At 46.7% G+C, this 17,791-nt stretch overlaps 2 protein-coding genes and 1 long non-coding RNA gene across 5 annotated transcripts in view; 2 read left to right on the forward strand and 1 right to left on the reverse strand.

Annotated features, from left to right (window-relative positions):
• Positions 1-8,393, reverse strand: part of plch2a (phospholipase C, eta 2a) — a 138,572-nt gene extending 130,179 nt beyond the window's left edge. Inside the window, exons 1-2 of one of the 3 annotated variants that reach the window (XM_070544919.1) lie at positions 8,302-8,393; positions 471-898 (exon numbers count right to left, since the gene is read on the reverse strand). In XM_070544919.1, the coding sequence (XP_070401020.1) occupies positions 471-624 (154 nt within the window). In that variant the 5' untranslated portion in view covers positions 625-898; positions 8,302-8,393. Of the gene's footprint in view, positions 1-470; positions 899-6,627; positions 7,388-7,959; positions 8,273-8,301 lie in introns of those variants that run through there. The other 2 variants (XM_070544921.1, XM_070544920.1) reach the window with 2 other exon arrangements.
• Positions 8,394-8,453: 60 nt separating this feature from the next.
• LOC139063325 (uncharacterized) lies at positions 8,454-9,396 on the forward strand. The gene is made up of 2 exons (XR_011516691.1): positions 8,454-9,141; positions 9,253-9,396. It is a non-coding gene; the product is annotated as an uncharacterized lncRNA (long non-coding RNA).
• Positions 9,397-13,810: 4,414 nt separating this feature from the next.
• On the forward strand, positions 13,811-17,316 carry pex10 (peroxisomal biogenesis factor 10). Its single transcript, XM_054746414.2, has 6 exons — positions 13,811-14,163; positions 15,089-15,169; positions 15,248-15,660; positions 16,199-16,365; positions 16,448-16,583; positions 16,973-17,316. Exons 1-6 carry the CDS (start codon positions 14,052-14,054, stop codon positions 17,039-17,041), a joined length of 978 nt encoding a protein of 325 aa, XP_054602389.2. The 5' UTR covers positions 13,811-14,051; the 3' UTR covers positions 17,042-17,316.
• The last annotated feature ends 475 nt before the right edge of the window (positions 17,317-17,791 follow it).

Genomic DNA, 17,791 nt, shown 5'->3' on the forward strand with positions numbered 1-17,791 from the left:
TAAAGCCTTTCGAATCGTCCCCCGGCCCGTGTGGACCAGCTGCCGTTACCATGAGCAACAGAGCCACGCCCACAAAAGATTTCACTAAAAAAAACACTTCCTGCTCACAACCCTTCTTCTTGTGCCTTTCCTACCCACCGACTGGGGTCATCTTCTCAACAGTGACCCCTATTGTCCAGTAACTGAACCACAGAGAGCTGGTAAGAAAGGTCAGGGGTCAAATCTGCTGCACTGATCTGGTTCCTGTTCAGGAAATAAAATCACCAACGAAAGAGGAGGACAAGCTGGAATGTTTTCCGAAAAGGTTTGTGTTACACGTAAAACACTGGTGGTCCAACGCAGCAGATACCAGACCCCCACGCCATCACACGCCATCACACGCCATCACACGTCATCACACGTCATCACACGCCATCACACGCCATCACACGTCATCATCCCATCTAACCAGTTGCCAGGGAAACACTCACCCACAGCGATGATGTTGGCCGACAGGAAGTGGCTGCAGGGAAGGCTGACGGCGCTCACGAAAGAGTCCTCGTCTGTGGTCACGGTGGTCCTGGACCTCAGCGAAGGGTTTGGCGAGTCCGTCACCATGGCTATCCTCGCCGCCACGGACTCCATGGATGCTGCTGGCAGGTCTAGCTGCTGACGTCACACGCTGGGAGGACCGTGGTGTAGATGACTCATGAAGCCGGACAAGATCCAGAATATTCCTTTCAATTTGAGGCTAAAGTTGCTGTTTTCTGTTCAGCTTTAGATGTTTTAGGTTCATCAGACAATCCCAGAGTAAATATTCCACATGGGGGGGGGGTCTCACTAAACGGATGGAGGTTGTCTGTCAGAGGTCCTCTTGGTCCTGAACATGAACGCTGAACGCGGGAAGGTCGAGCTTCTCCTGCAGAGCAGAACACACACAGAAACAAGAATTACAGCTGAAGCCTCTCAGCCCCGATGACCCCGATGACCCCAAACCTCCAGCCCTCATCAGAAATATCAAATATGACCAGGAAGAATTCCCTCCTGTCGGCTCCGTCACTCATTTAAATGTTCAATAGGGAAAAGTCCAACCTGATGGGATGTCCTTCAGTGTGTGTGTGTGTGTGTGTGTGTGTGTGTGTGTGTGTGTGTGTGTGTGTGTGTGTGTGTGTGTGAGAGTGTGTGAGAGTGTGTGTGTGTGTGTGTGTAACGAGAATTGGGGAACGTGTTGGGAATCGTCTCAGGAAGGCCGTCCATCAGCTGCATGCTTGGACATGTTTCCCATTAGAGTCCCCCACACACCTGGACTCAGGTGATGAAACGTTTCACCGTCATGATCAGTCACCACCACCTCCTCCACCTCCTCCACCTCCTCCACCTCCAGCACCTCCTCCACCTCCTCCACCTCCAGCACCTCCTCCACCTCCAGCACCACCACCTCCTCCACCTCCTCCACCTCCTCCACCTCCAGCACCACCACCTCCTCCACCTCCTCCACCTCCAGCACCACCACCTCCTCCACCTCCTCCACCTCCAGCACCTCCTCCACCTCCAGCACCACCACCTCCTCCACCTCCAGCACCTCCTCCACCTCCAGCACCACCACCTCCTCCACCTCCTCCACCTCCAGCACCCTCGCTAGCGCTGAACCGGCTAGCTGTGACAGGCTAATCAGCAACTCTTCATTAAAATTATTGAATTCAGTTTAAAACAGAAAATATTTACCAGCATCATCCCACCCTCACAGGGGTTGTTGAGTGAGTGAGTGAGTGAGTGAGTGAGTGAGTGAGTGAGTGAGTGAGTGTAACTTCATAAATGATTGCTTGTGTCATATTTAACCCCTTGTGTAGACCACACTACTGCACAACAAGACGATGATGCTTTAGGCACACACGTTGTTTGTCAGAAACATGCTGAACATCAGCTGATTGATTCTATCTTCAGCTCGTTAGAACTGCATCAACACCCGGAAGAAGATGCTGGCCTCCTGAAGTTGTTATTCCCAGGAAGTTTTCCTGGCGAGAGCAGATCTGTGTGTTTAGCAGGAAGGGTGAAGGCTGTTGGATGGGACAGAGCTTCTAAGGACGGAACATGAAAAGTGGGTCACCTGCTGGACACAAGCTCAGACACCTCCAGCTGTGACGTGACCACCAGATGGGTTTACATCTGTTTGACATGAGCGGGAATCGAAACTGTGTTAGCATGTTGTCCTTCTGATGAAACAGGCTTCAGTCCAAGACAAGCTGTCGAGAGATAAGAGCCGATGAAGTCATGGAGCCGCCAGGAGGAGGTGAGTCAGACGGTGTCAGAGTCTGTTTCAGCTTGTAGCTCAGACTCACTGTTGTCTTAGGAGGAGGGAGTGAGAGGCATGTTCAGACACACACACACACACACACACACGCACGCACACACACACACACACACACACACACACACACACACTGCGCTCAGATGAAGGTGCACTCCCCTACAGAAGCACAGGGCAGGTAGCATGTGTTAGCAGTGATGTCACTGATTTGTTCTCCAGGGTTTGTTTGATATTTTCTCATCCAGAGTTGTGACAGTTGAGGCTGATGTTCCAGGATGGTTCCTCCCAAATTCCCCTCCCGACAGCTCCAACCACACAACGCATCCGCACACAATGAAATCCATTCAGGACGTTCCGAGTGTGCAACCAGCTTCAAAAACGTGCCCCTCAAAGGAGTAACGAGACTTTATCCCTGAAGCTTCATCGTGTAATCACATATGTGAAGTACAGCAGACTGTGCCAACGGGTTTAAATGCTTTAAGCAACAATACGATGAAAAATGTTGTACTCTGTTAGAAACACGTTACCTCAATTCAGCTCAAGGCTGTCGAGGAATCACCGTGTTGGAGCTAAAATATGATTCTGTCAGATTCTGAAATGTGTGTGTGTGTGTGTGTGTGTGTGTGTGTGTGTGTGTGTGTGTGTGTGTGTGTGTGTGTGTGTGTGTGTGTGTGTGTGTGTCAGGACAGCTCAAAAGTCTGAATATTAACACTTTGCTAAATTTGCTTTATGTTTGGTCAAAACTTTGGTTTACTCCTCAATTTGAGCATTTTTGATGAATGATTCAGAGAGCTGTCCATAGCTTATCTTTAGCGAGCTGTCTGTAGCTAACCTTTAGCTAGCTGTCTGTAGCTAACATGTAGCTAGCTGTCTGCAGCTAACCTTTAGCTATCTGTCTGCATCTAATATGTAGAGAGCTGTCTGTAGGTAACATTTAGCGAGCTGTCTGTAGCTAACACTCAGCTAGCTTGACGTGTAGCTAACTAGTAGCTAGCAGTTTTTAGCTAACATGTAGCAGTAGCACAACTGTTTTCTGAATGTTAGCTGCAGACAGCTAGCTACATGTTAGCTACAGGCAGCTCACTAAAGGTTAGCTACAGACAGATAGCTAAAGGGTAGCTGCAGACAGCTAGCTACATGTTAGCTACAGGCAGCAAGCTAAAGGTTAGCTACAGACAGCTAGCAACACAACAGCTTTACTATTGTCTCAGAAGTTACTTTAGTAATTTGTGTAAAATTCGTAGATAGAATAGCATAGAATTGTCATTCTATTGTCATTCTATAAATAAGTTTCGACATAAGAATTTGGGCCGATATCGACATCTGACATATTGCTATTTTGTCTGATAATGATATTTACCAATATTACATGTATTACTTATATTTCTCTACACTTCACCATGAAAACCACCCACACCACTTACATGGCTTCCTCCCCAAAACCTGCACTGCATCACTATCACATGTCACATGACCACCCAGCCACACCACCACAACACAAACAGCGGCTATAGAAGTAAAAGTTACGTTTTACTGACCGTACTGATGGAGATATGTTCAAACGACTAACTCCGGCCGGTATACAGATGTTGCTGATGTTGCCTAGTTTGCATTATTGTTTATCGTTTTGAAACCTAAGGATTGGTATTTTATTAGTGTTGTTGCATTAGCCTTGCCATCGAGTATCATCTGTAAACCAGATAATCTGAGTTTATTCACCACAGTTCTCTGAACAGATTGGAATTAAAATGAGACTAAACGCTGCTGGGTCAGGGCTTTAACGTAACCTGACATCACATTAGTTTATTTCAATGTGCAGCACAGCCAGGAGAAACACTCTCAGTGCTGATGAAGGGTTATTTCCCTGCTGGTTTCGCTCTGTTGAGTAAATCCTCTCAGATCAGCAGCAACATCCCTGCAGGCAGCTTTTGTCTCAGCCTTTTATCCAGGTACGGTGCTTGGTTTCAGCGTTGCTAAATCCCCTCTGACCAAGCTGAAAGCTGCTGAAAACCAACACCCAGCTGAAGAACAGCTCCTCCACAGACGGAGCTGTTCTTCCCGTCAGGCCACACCGACACTCACAGCTGCAGATGCAGGTTGACGCCTTCAGCAGCAACGAGTCACCGAGAGCAGCACACCAACACTCAGCATCCCTGACCAACATGATCTCATCCAGATTCACAGAAACAGGAGAAATAATAGAGAATGGAAAGATGAGCGTCAGTCCTGCTGGCCTCCATCTGAGCCAGTCGGGGGGTAGAGAACAGGACCAGTGAAACTCTTCATAACAACAATAACTTTACAAGATAAACTAGGAAGACCATGTTTACTTTGTGTTTCCTGCCGTTTTTAACATGATTTTATTGTTTGTTACGTTTTATGCTGTTCTGGTTCTGAATGGATTTCAGGTCTTTGAGCCCAGAAGGAGAAAAAGAAAAAAAAACAAGAAACCTAAATTTTTCTAACTGTCTAACATGATTAAATCCACTGTTTTAACTTTATTATGTAATTCTATAAAACTAGAACAATACTAGCTAAACAAAGCTGTCCTGCATCACTCGTAGCCCCTCCACCAGGGGGCAGCAGACATGTACAGGGCTGGATGAAGGTACTAATCCTGATGCTTCTCCTCAGAGGGCTTCGTGGAAATCTCAGAAAGTTAGCTGAACATTTATAATCGATCAACTGCTGGAGCTAACTCAGGTCAAAATGGCCGCCAGAGCCAACTTACTCTGACAAACAAACATTGTTAAAACTCCGATTTTAGAAAATGTTTCATTATTAATTACTAATAGTTTGTTTATCTAGAGCAGTGCTGCCTATAATTCACCAAGGTAGCATCACCTGGAGATAAATAACTTAGAAATGTCTGAAATATCCCTTTAAGGCTTCTCGTGGACACAGGTTTTTCCCATCATGCTTTGCAGTCTTTCTGCAGAACTGTAAAACATCCTGTTAAAACAAGTCATAAAAGCACTCGTCTGGGGAGTTTGGTTTGTGACTTTTGCAATTCCGGACATTTCAGAAATTAGGCTGTTTAGATATGAATATTCGTCTTTAGCTCTGGGTGACGGGAGTTTCCTGTAAAACTTGCTTTCATAAACAAAGAAGAAACACTTCCTGTCATTCTACCGTTGCTGCCTGCAGAAATCCGAGAATCAAAATCCGTTTTCCTCATTTCCGAGTCAAATATGATTTCCTGTCAGCGGGGTCAACACCCGTGCATCAGAAACCGTCATGAGGCCTGCCCATCAGCAGGACGTGATGAAGAACAGGAAATCGTTCGGAAGGAAGCGAGTAACCTGCAGCTCTGAGAAGGTCGGGGAATGTCTGGGATACAGAGAGAGGATAATCCTGTCTGATGTGTTCAGATGGTTCAGATACATGAAGTCACGTTTTGGCTCGGTGTCTGAGTGTGAATGGTTCGGTCGAGTCTGAACCTGCTGGGACTTCCATCAGCGCTGCCGCGGTTTCTCCACTCCTCACACACGTTTGGTTTAAGACGAGATTATTGGCTGTAAACCAGCTGGGTGGTGGCACTGCGGCGTCTTAATGAGCTAGCAGACGCAGAATTATTTCTGTGTTCTGGATTAGAGTAAAGTTGTGTCACACCTCAGGCCATGAAGCAACACGACGTGTCTGAACGTTAGGCGGTTTGATGGAAAGCAGCTCAGAACAAGCTAAAGACGTTAATTTTACAGATCCTGACTCGATCCGGACAGCTCCTGACTCGGGCTGCATGGTGGCGCAGTGGTTAGCACTGTTGCCTCGCAGCACGAAGGTCGCAGGTTCGAAACTCGGCTGCGGCCTTTCTGCGTGGAGTTGCGTGTTCTCCCCATGCATGCGTGGGTTTCCTCCGGGTTCTCCGGTTTCCCCCACAGATCACAACATGCCCTACAGGTTATCGCTTTGGATAAAAGCGTCTGCTAAATGGATAAACATAAACAAGCTTTTGGGGAATTCCAACCCGGCAATAAAGACCAAACGTGTGTGTGCGTGTGCGTGTGTGTGTGTGCGTGTGTGTGTGTGTGTGTGTGGCGGGGGGGGGGGGGGTCTACACCTGAGCTGAAGCCTCGAGACGAGACCCAAACCCTTCTGCTGTGTTGTTATTCAGCCTCATGACGAGTGGAGATCTCATCAGCAAACACAATCCTGCTCGTTTTACCTCACAGCCTCATAAAAGTCACATGACTCCCCGCCTTCACCCCGTCTGTCAGAGAGACGGGGACAGGTCCGCTCCTGCCTCAGAGCTTTTAAACAGACTACTTACATTCAGCCAGAGGCTAGAAGAGATTTAGGGAGAATGCAGGTCCTGTCAGCGTGTGTGATGTATGACTCACCTGTCCCCAGGTGAGGAAATCAGGGGCCTAATGGAACAAGTACTCAGGATGTGAGAAATGCACTTGAACACATCCTGACTTCCTCGTTCTGCAGCGACACTCGAGCACACAAAGAGGTGGAGGGGCGATCCTCAGAGCCGTAACCCTCTCAGCTCAGGTGTAGACCTCGGTAAACTCTCACTGTTGTTGAAACAACAACCCCCTCAGGTCTTCACGAAGCCTTTAAACCGTCTGAATGTTCTACTGGAGTCCAAATAAAACAGCAATAAAACGCAAATCCTCGTCAGGTCTGCCAAAGTTCAGGTTGAAGCTCAGCCTTTGGACCCGGAGGTGAGTCGGCTCTGAGGTCACGTGGAAAGCAGATGTTGTCTGCGGTCACCGCGGAGACCTTTCCCATCCAGGTGTTGTCTCAGTCCCTCCTCTTCCTTCCAGTTGTTTTTGTGAATGTTGTTTTCTGTGAATCTGACTGCAGGTCTCCTTCCGGAAGTCCTCCTGTGAACAGCCCGCCACCTCCACACACAGTGGAGGTCATATCCATCCCTGACCCCTGACCTCTGACCCCGAAGACAGAGCTGCCACAGGCTGGATTATACATACACTAACAGAGGAACTTTGCCTTAAAAATGCCGATTTACTCAAACATCTCTGAAGAATGCCATGGAAACCCCGGCTTAAATACATCCCAACTACTTTAGACCCTAACGGGTGTTCAGGATCGACTTTAGTAATAATCCTGAACTGATCTATAATCTGTAATAAAAGAATCAGCAGAAATGTTGAAGCTGCTGCTGGTGGGTCATTAGTCACCATGGTAACCCCCAGGGGTTCGTTAGGGTCACATGGCAACCATTAGACACAAGCACTGCTCAGAAGTCAGATGCATGACATCATCACACAGATCCAAATCCAAACTTAGTGTAAAAACCACCAAAGAGATCAGAACTCCGGTTCAGTCCGACTTCCTGTGACCCGTTTACAGTCTGAGTGATGTTTCTACCTGAGCTGTAGCGCGTGCTCCAGAGGGGGCGGGGCTACATCACCTGTCTCAGCCTAATGAACTCACAGCAGCAGCTCCGGATGGAGCCAAATGTTTGTTTGGGTTTTCCCAAAACTACAGGAAGAGCTAAAGCCCATATTTGGTCATTTCCCAAAAGACAAATCGATGAAATCTCCAGGGTTTGAGTAAACGTAGCTGAAGCCTCATCTGGTTGGCCTTCTTCTCTCCTCAAACAAGCTTCACCTGGACCTCCACCATCTGCAGCTGCACACACATCCAACGTCCTTCAGCCGTCTCTCGCTTCATTCGCTCCAGCAAACCAGAGACAAGTTTACCTTCGGGACCGCTGACAGGAACGTCGGTCTTCCTCCCTTCATCTCATCCGTTTGTGTCCCACCGATGGCTCCCGGAGGATTTACCTCACCTCCCAACTAAAGTTCCTCATCAGGCTGAGAGAACAAAAGTGTCACAGAAACACGCGACCATGGCTCTGTGGCTGCATCCGCCCGCTGGGATAAAGGCACCTTTACAATCTCACCTGAACGAGCTGCAGGTTTATGATTGGCTGTTAGATCCACAGCAGGTTCTGAACTCTGACCCTTCTGGCTCATGTTCAGCTGCTGAGATCTTCATCTTAATGAACCCGAGGAGCGTGCAGATCCAGGTTTGTCCCTTACCTGTAACGTCCACGGTGAACTTGGTGTGTTCACACAAACGTGTCCCACACCTTCCGCCTTCCCTCTGCAGCAACCACAGCGAGCTGCCAAGTGCAGAGGAGGAGTGAAGGAGGCTCCTCGGCTCCTCCCCGCAGAGGGAGGGCAAAGTTCAGCTTCCTGGTGAGAGGGGCGGAAGGGGCCGGTGCTCCCCGGACTCAGGAAAGTGGCGGTAACCGGAGAGGACTGGGTTCACGATGGGAAGGCAGCTCTGGTGCGCCCGGCTCAGGGAGCAGCTCTCAGGGAACAAAAGGAACCGGTTCAGCAGCCTCCCCGGCCCAGCTGAGCAGGAACACATGAATACATGTTCCAGGGTCGCTGCTGGGCACGTTAGGCGAAGGGAACGGGAAGCTGGACGACGGGATTAATGCTCGATACAACAGTTTCTCCTTCTGAAACCCAAAGATGCTTCGGTGGATCGAGACTTTCTGTTGTTAAACACAAATGAAGGCGCTCGGTTAAACAGCCCAGATGATAAACTCACAGCATTTATTCAGAGAAGCAGGAGAAAATACGTTAAATGTATTAAAAAGGTACAACTAGATCAGCGGCTGAGGATCGTAGAACATTTTATTTGCAGTTTCAACGCTCCTTCTCCTTCCCTGCGCGTCAGAACCCGAGGAGATGGAGGTCCCGGACCCGGAGCGTTGGTGCTGAGGCAGCCTGGCCGAGCGTCGCGTGATGACGAGGGAGGGAGCTCGTGTTAAACCTGCAGTCTTCAGGAGGTTGAGATGTTTTCAATGGTTCCTGCTCAGATTCGACTCATTTATGAAACGTTCTCCCTGAAGACTCCATCTGCTGCAGGTGAGATACTGACTAATCACACGCACGCCGTACTTCTGCAGGTTTACAGTTTGAATAACAAACTCCTACTTTCTGTGAAAAATGAACGTTGTTGTTTGTTGTTGTTTTCAGATCGACTCCAGGAGAGGCTGTGGATGCGGTTGTAAGCGTTGATGCTGTCAGACCTGGATGTTATTCAGACATGAGGCGGTGAAAAGCGCTCCGGTGTTTTCATGTCGAAGCAGGAGGAACGCTGGAGGACGCTTGTGAAATAAACCCAACGAGACACAAAGTCCCTAAACAACAAAGGTCCCAAAAAGAGCAAAGCCAGGTCGTGCTGAAAAATGAAATCTTCATCTCCATGAAGCTTTTCAGCAGATGGAAGCATTAAGTGCTCCAACATCTCCTGATAGCTAGCTGCATGGACCCTGCCCTTGATCAAACACAGTGGACCAACACAAGCAGCTGGCATGGCACCCCAGACCATCACTGACTGTGGGTACTTGACACTGGACTTCAGGCATGTTGGCATTTCCCTCTGCCCAGTCTTCCTCCAGACTCTGGCACCTTGATTTCTGAATGACGTGCAAAACTTGCTTTCATCCAAAAAAAGTACTTTGGACCACTGAGCAACAGTCCAGTGCTGCTTCTCTGTAGCCCAGGTCAGGTCAGGCGCTTCTGCCGCTGTTTCTGGTTCAAAAGTGGCTTGACCTGGGGAATGCGGCACCTGTAGCCCATTTCCTGCACACACCTGTGATGTCCCACTAAGGTGCCTTGATACAGCACTCTGTCTTTCTGTGTCTTACCCTCTTGCTTGAGGGTGTCAATGATGGCCTTGTGGACAGCAGTCAGGTCGGCAGTCTTACCCATGATTGCGGTTTTGAGTAATGAACCAGGCTGGGAGTTTTTAAAGCCTCAGGAATCTTTTGCAGGTGTTTAGAGTTAATTAGCTGATTCAGAAGATTAGGTTAATAGCTCGTTTAGAGAACCTTTTCATGATATGCTAATTTTTTTTAGACAGAAATTTTGGGTTTTCATGAGCTGTATGCCAAAATCATCAATATTAGAAACAATAAAAGGCTTGAACTACTTCAGTTGTGTGTAATGAATCTAAAATATATGAAAGTCTAATGTTTATCAGTACCAGTGGCGGCTGGTGAAAAATATTTTTGGTGGGGCTGTGCTATTTTTTTTAACCAAACTTGTGCTTTCTGAGCTTTGTGCACAACTCCACTATTTCCTGAATTAAGCACAGCTCTTTTATTTCCTGTCTTACATTATTGGACAAACTGATTAATCCAGGTGTGTCTGACTATTGGCACGCTGCCTTGCAGACCACGGTTGAAAAATACTGCATTAAATTGCACATAAAATAACATGACCATAAATGGTAAATAGGCAATGCAAGAGGCAACTAAAACATTTAGTTTAATTTCAACATTTGAGTGAACACCAAAAATTATGAGCAGGTCACTGTTACAGTAATGGTAGTAAACACTACTTAGACAAAATGCCAGAAATGTACACTGTTAGGACTTATGGAAAGTGGAAACACTTTCATAGGAAATAATGTCATCAGTATCCTCTTACAAATGTCATATTTCCCAGCTTTTGGGGACAATAAAACATTTCTGATTCTCAATCAGATGTTTTTACATTTGAGGTAAAAACATCTCATTGAGAATCAGAAATGTTTTATTGTCCCAAAAGCTGGGAAATGTGTTTGCTGCAGCAGAAGTGTAACAAGTAAAATGGAATCAGATTGATGTATGTACAAATTTACATGAAATACACATTTACATGATTAAATATGTATAATAGGTATGTGTGTTGAAATTAGTTTTTACAGTTATTGCACATTAAACATGTTATTAAACAAATGTCCCGGTTTGTGGGACAACCAAGGATTTCTGATTCTGATTGTCTTGTTTACAGAAATGTAATGTACAGCTTACCTCTGCACCCAGCTGCTGTTCTCCCTGTCCAAACGTCCTCCGTTTCTTTGTTGGCTGCTGCACTGATGCGCTGCATTCCTCAGTCAGAGAATGAATGGAGTCCCCAATGAGACACAAGTTCCACATCCACCTTCTGTGGATCCCAGCCGTTTTGAATAACAAACACAGAAAGCTAAATAACGCATTAGCATGATTGGATCCAGCTAGCCACTGCTTCCTGGTGCACCAATTTTGGGAGAAGCGTCGTGTGTACAGTTTACCCTTCTCCTTCTCCTGCTGGCTTCTCTTTACGTCGGGCTGATCTGGTCCAAGCTCTTTGACATTAAGTTTTTCCACCATAGTTCTCCTCTCGAACGGATGATACTGGAGAAGAGACCGAACTGAATTCAGTGGCTGCTGAGATCCGGTATCCTGGTTGTAGGCTCACTGGCGTCCATTACATCTGCGTCAGGAGACTCTCCGAGTTCTACCGAACACAAACGAAAGCCTTGGCGGTAGCTCTATCGCCCATCATGCTTCTGAAACGTTCTGAAACAACGTCGACGCTGATTGGATACATTCCCATTCCTACCCTTTGATTTTCTTGTCAGCAATTGGACGACTGGTCCCGTCCTGTTTGGGCGGTTGAAAAACAGCACACAGCCTCCACCGCTTGGCAGAGACCGGCAGAGACCAATATAGATATATATATATATATATATATATATATATATATGATTTGTTTTTGTTACAAAATACACAATTAACTTAGAATATGTGATTATTGTTAATTTTATTTATTTATTTTTTTAAATAAAAATTAAAAACAGTGGGGAAACTGGGAGGGCGGCGCCATATCGCCCTCTACTGGCCAGCTGCCTCAGTACATTACAGACAATAATGAACTTTATCACAATATGCTAATTTTTTGAGAAGGTCCTGTATATCCTTGTGTAACAAGCAACGAAAGCAAAACAATATGGAGCAGCATCATGCATGTTGCATGTGTTTTGTTTCACTGTAGACAGACTATTGTAGTTTTTTTTACAATGATCTCAAACAGAAAACCCTGAAGATAATCGATGAAAATATTTGTCTTTCTTTTATCTTTGAATGCACTGATGAATTTAAAATGTTGTGGATTTGTAAAACCAAGGGGTCATTATGGTCTTTATTTTTACAAGCCAACAAGGAAGTGGCTAAAATTGCAGTTCCACGCTCATCCACTAGGGGCTGGCAGCAGAAGTGAGCAGATCCTCATTGACTCCCATGTTAAAAATGTCCATTTTACAGCAGAGATAAACATCTTTACAGCCTGGTTCAAACCCCCATTCTAGGTTTAATAGATCTAGTTTACATTCATGATGACTCTGAGGGTGAATTTTACTGTAACTCTTCTGTTTGAGTGGAATTTAACGCTTAACATTTCTGAATAATTAATGAGCACCAGAGCCACGTGACTTCAGAGCTAGCTCCGAGGAAAGGCCTCAGCCTCTAAAGGTTGGTTTATGCTTGACGCGTCCGCAAGGTCTGCACGGCTCCGCGTGGAAAAGTTGCATCATTTTGCGTCATTTTAACAACCACGCCCCTCCACCGCGCCTCCGCACGGCCCAGAATTTCCGCGACGCGCACCTCGGAAAATTTCTAACCACGCGGACGGTCGGACGCGGAAAAACATGGCGGACCGGCAAGAACTAGTATGGCAGAGGTTGGTAAATACAGACATTTGTATGATTCAGCTCTCAGAGATCACCGTGATCAACATGTTGTTAATAATTCTTGGAGAGAAATAGCTCGCACTGTCGGAAAAGACGAGAACGCTGTTAAAAATGCTGAAATGCCATGTTGTAACCAGTAATTTTTACTTCTACTATGGTGTAGTGTTGGATGCATGCCGTAGAGCTCCATGCTGCCCCCTACAGTTTGGGAGAATATTGGCTCACCGCAGAGACGAGTCGCACGAACCATAAACGCTGCGAGTTGTGAAGCGCGTTCCATCCGCGAGCCGCATCACCAAGCGGAAAGTGAATGCGTCAAGCATAAACCAAGCTTAATAGATGTCCAGCCATTTCGACTCTCTGAACTTTAGTTGTGTGTGTGTGTGTGTGTGTGTGTGTGTGTGTGTGTGTGTGTGTGTGTGTGTGTTGATCATGGGATTAGTTGGACAAACAGGTCAAGCTGTGGTTACTGACGGCACCAACAGACCATCCAAGCAGATTCTGCTCCTTTTTTATCAGCAAGTAAAATTATATTTATGTACTTTATTTAGTTGGTTGAATGGGGGAAATGCTGTCATTTAACTGCTTGGTCAAACATGTTAGTGGGGCTATGTCCATATTTTTATATGTCGATGTGAAAAACACACAATATGGCAAAGGAAGTTCATATACATATGTGTATGAATAAAAATACATTAAAATTATGTTGCAGGCTTGTTTCTTCAAGCCACGGATGGTATATCAAAACATAATCATAGTAATGATGCACCTGTATGAAATGTTTGGGGCTGATACCGATATCAGATATTAATACCACTGTTATGGCCGATAACCGATATATTGTGCATCCCTAAATCATAATAAATTATTACTCATCATTATGTTGCTGCAGCTGTAATAAAATAAATGAATATTGATCTATTATTATTATTATTATACTGACACGTCAATGATTAGTACATAGAAACTCCTGCTACACACTTTGTCCAGCAGGAGGCGCTGGTCCATCTTTAGGTTTTTCAAACCACTAAAGTAAAAACACAGACGAAGTCAAAGAAACCGGAACCGAAATAGTTACTGTTGTTTTTGTTTCTCTGTTGGATTTTGACTCGTTTCTTCTGTTTTTGTTTTGCTTTTTGAGTCTGAAAATGTAAACCGGTTGGTTCTGGAACGAACCGGAAGCCCATCCCGGTGTGAACCCACCGGCTGCAGGTGGAGGTGAACGGATCGGAACCGCTGAGCATCATCCCGTCTGCGGATTGAGGTTCGGTTGGTCACAATGCCTCTCAGTCCGGCTAACCAGGCCCAGCTGATCCGGTCCAGTCAGAAGGATGAATATTACCGAACCGTGCTGAGGAACAAGTCCAACGAAGCGTTTCAGACTCTCGCAGGTTCGTGTGGCCGGTTAGCTTGTGCTGATGCTAAAGTTCCGTAAACTGGATGGTTGGGTCGGTTTTCAGAGTTTTTACTTCAAAAACAGCTGAAGTTTCTTCAACCTCGTTCCCGGAAACCAACAAAAACAGTTTTATTCAGTCTGAAGCCTGAATTTGTGTTTATAAAGGACAAAAACTCAGCTTCGTGCAGTTCGAACTCAGCCGTTCCTGTCGGAGCAGATAAGGTCCGAATGATCTGGAATCAAGATTCGGTTCAAATATAAAGTCAGTTTTGTTCTTTTTAAGATTAAAAAATGATGAAACACTTTAGATCCGTCCATCACCAACAAAACCAGAGGCTGGTGTCGACCCGCTCCAGAGGACTCCGTCTGGGATGGACCAGAACCAAACTGGATCAGATGGATCTGCATTCCAGATCCATTCCAGGAGGTGTCGTTTTCCTTGGACCAAAGTGGAGAGGATGATCCAGATGGTGTTGGCGCCAAGTCCAAAAGTAGATCCTGAGATGGTTCGGACTTGGTCCATGTTCTGTGGTGGCAGGATTATCTAGTCAGAGAGAGAAAAGGGTTCTGGTTCCGGACGGGCCTGCCTGCTGATGTCCTGACCCATCTCCAATAAAGAAAATTAGGTAAAACCCAAACTGAAGAGGATGACCCGGTTCTGTTTTGTCTGCAGAGAGAATGGGACAAACGACAAAGCCTCATCACACCCGGACCAGAACCGGTTCTGTAGCCGCTGGAAGCCCAGAACCAGGCGGATGTTAAACGTTTTTGTTTCCTTCGTTTTTAAAGATTTGTTCATCATTCAGGAGTTCTTCTAGCACGACCTGTGATCAGTAAAAACGCTCATTGGGTCAGGTTGTTAGTAACAGACGAGGTGTCTTTTCAGAATAAAAGCCTGTAACTGTTGCTTTTACCTTCAGGATCTAAGCGATGGCTGGACTGGAGGAGGGAGCTGGAGCTGCTATCTGACATCGTTTACTTTGGTCTAACAACCCTCTCAGGTGGTTTGCTGACATCCAGAACTTGACCTTGATCCAAAGAATCAAACTTCTTCATGTGAGCATCTCCATTGTCTGCAGGTTATCAGACTCTGGGTGAGGAGTACGTTCACATCATCCAGGTGGAGCCGACCAGACGCCGGATCCCGTCCCGGACCAGACGAGGTCTCTTCGTCCTCCTCCACACCTTCCTCCCCTACCTCCTCGACAAAGTCCTGGTGTGCCTGGAGAATGAGCTGGGAGGCGAGCAGGAGCACCGCAGGGCCATCGGCCGGCATCATGCGGCATCCGGGGGGTGGAGCCTGGAGGGGTGGCTCAGGAGGGGGGTGCAGAAGGCGGTGGGCATGCTGACTGAGCCTCAGAAGAGGGCGTGGCAGCCGGCGGTGTTTGTGATCCAGCAGAGCGTGGGCCTGCTGCACCGCCTCCATGTAGCGCTCTTCTACATCAGCAGCTCGTTTTATCAGCTGTCAAAGCGGGCGGCCGGGATCCGATATGTGAGTCAAGGGCAGGAAGTTCCCCACCAAAATAAAACTCAGGAAAAAGATTTTTTTTATTGATTCTTTCTGATTATACTCAAGTCACTGAGTTTTCATGCAGGCTGAACATGGAAATAGTCTCCTACACCTATCTCCTGCATTAGCTATCAGGAAGTAAGACTCCAAATTTACTTATTGTAAGTTAGAAGGACCCTCTCGAAAAGGAGACGGTTCATCTAATGTGGTTTTATCCTAAAACACAAGTCAGTAATAAATCCTGCCGTCTGAAGCTCAACTCAGATGTGGCTCACTTCTAGTTCCTGAAACAGGCGCCAGAGCTTTGTTTCTAGCTCCTGCTGTAGACCAGTGCAGGTGTATGATAGATACAAGTAAAGTTGGTCTTTAATGTCAAATCCTAATTTAAGTTTATTTTATGAATTAATACAAAATAAGATGTTTTCATTCTATAACGTTAGATTTGTGTGTGTGTGTGTGTGTGTGTGTGTGTGTGTGTGTGTGTGTGTGTGTGTGTGTGTGTGTGTGTGTGTGTGTGTAGCTGCGTGTGATGGGGCCGGGTGGCACAGACGCCTCCATCCGGAGCAGCTACAGACTGCTGGGTACCGTCTCCCTCCTCCAGCTGCTCGTCTCCGTCTGCCTGCAGCTCCAGAACTTCAGGCGGAGGCAGAGAGCTCGACAGGAGTGGAAGCTCCACAGGAAGCTCAGGTACAGAACCGAACCCGGACCTTCTCTGATTACAGCGCAGAGCTCGATGTTCTGATGTGAAAGTGCTGATTTGTGTTTTCAGCCCTCAGCGCACACCGAGCTCCAACCCACGAGCTGCTCGCTGCATCTTGTGCCTGGAGGCGAGGAGGAACTCTACCTCCACCCCCTGTGGACATCTCTTCTGCTGGGAATGCATCACAGAGTGGTGCAACACCAAGGTCCGGCTTCCATCTGCAGGTTTTCACTCTCAGATCTGATCAGAAGCTTCTGCAGCTACTGTCAGATTCTTCTCACACCTGACTGATTTCAGAAGAATTCTAGAAGTTTCTCCTCCCTAGATAGAAACCAGGACCCTCCTGCTGGGTTCCTCTGTGTTCACTTCACACATTCACCTTGCTCCTTTTCATCCATCCATCCTCTCAGCAGGACAGCTGAGTTTTCATTTGAATTATTTAAATTAAACACTTCCTGCAGCTGTTTCACAGCAAAACATTAAAAACCAAAAGCAGACTTTTATTTTGAAAGAGCTGCAGCATTAAGACCTGAACAGGAAGTAAACGAGTCGTTGTGAGAGGAGACGTCTAACAGCTGTGATCCGTGTTTGCAGGCCGAGTGTCCTCTTTGTCGGGAGAAGTTCCCCCCCCACCGACTGGTTTTCTTAAGGAACTACAGCTGAATGAGCCGGACCGGAACCGACCCGTCCGGTTCTCCAGGACCTTCCTGATGCGGTTTACCGTCTCCCTACCAGGAGAGGAAATCTGTTGATTGTATCAGTCAAACATGCGGAGCTCCTGAAGCACCACCAGTGACCCTCCAGGGCTCCCGTAGTCAATATTAGTCTAATTAATATTTAATGAAACATTAATTAAAGTTTTATGTTAACGTTGCTGAACTGATTAAAAACTTGACTTCCTGTTTTTTCTGCTGCAAAATAAAAGCTCTACGTGTTTAGAGACGCCTCTCTTCTGAAAACACACAAAGCTTCTCATCCAACATTAATCAGTTCAAACTCAAAGTAGAGACCGTCAGCCCACTGACCCGACCCGGTTCTGATGCTCCATTCTGGTCCAGACGTTGGTTTGATCGTTCCGGCTTCACGTTTCGGTCCGTTTACATAAAAAATGACTTTTATGGTTCATCTGATGCTTCTTCTGCTCACAGTTCACAGAAAGACTTAAAAAGAGGAAAAACTTCAACCAGGAAAACCAGCATTCCCTGTTGGGACCTGCTGCTGTATGGGTCGGGTCAGAACCTCTGACACTTGGATCTGAACTGCATCAACTCTAAAGTCTCAAACTCACCAGACCCTCCTCAGGGTCAGAACGACGGCTCCAGATCTCCACCAGCTGCAGGAAGGCCTCCTCCACACCTGGTCCCCAACACAGGTGTGATCCATCAGGGTCTCAGCTGCAGCAGCTTCACCCCT

This window comes from Nothobranchius furzeri, chromosome 15 (genome assembly GCF_043380555.1).
Source record: "Nothobranchius furzeri strain GRZ-AD chromosome 15, NfurGRZ-RIMD1, whole genome shotgun sequence".
Classification (NCBI taxonomy): domain Eukaryota; kingdom Metazoa; phylum Chordata; class Actinopteri; order Cyprinodontiformes; family Nothobranchiidae; genus Nothobranchius; species Nothobranchius furzeri.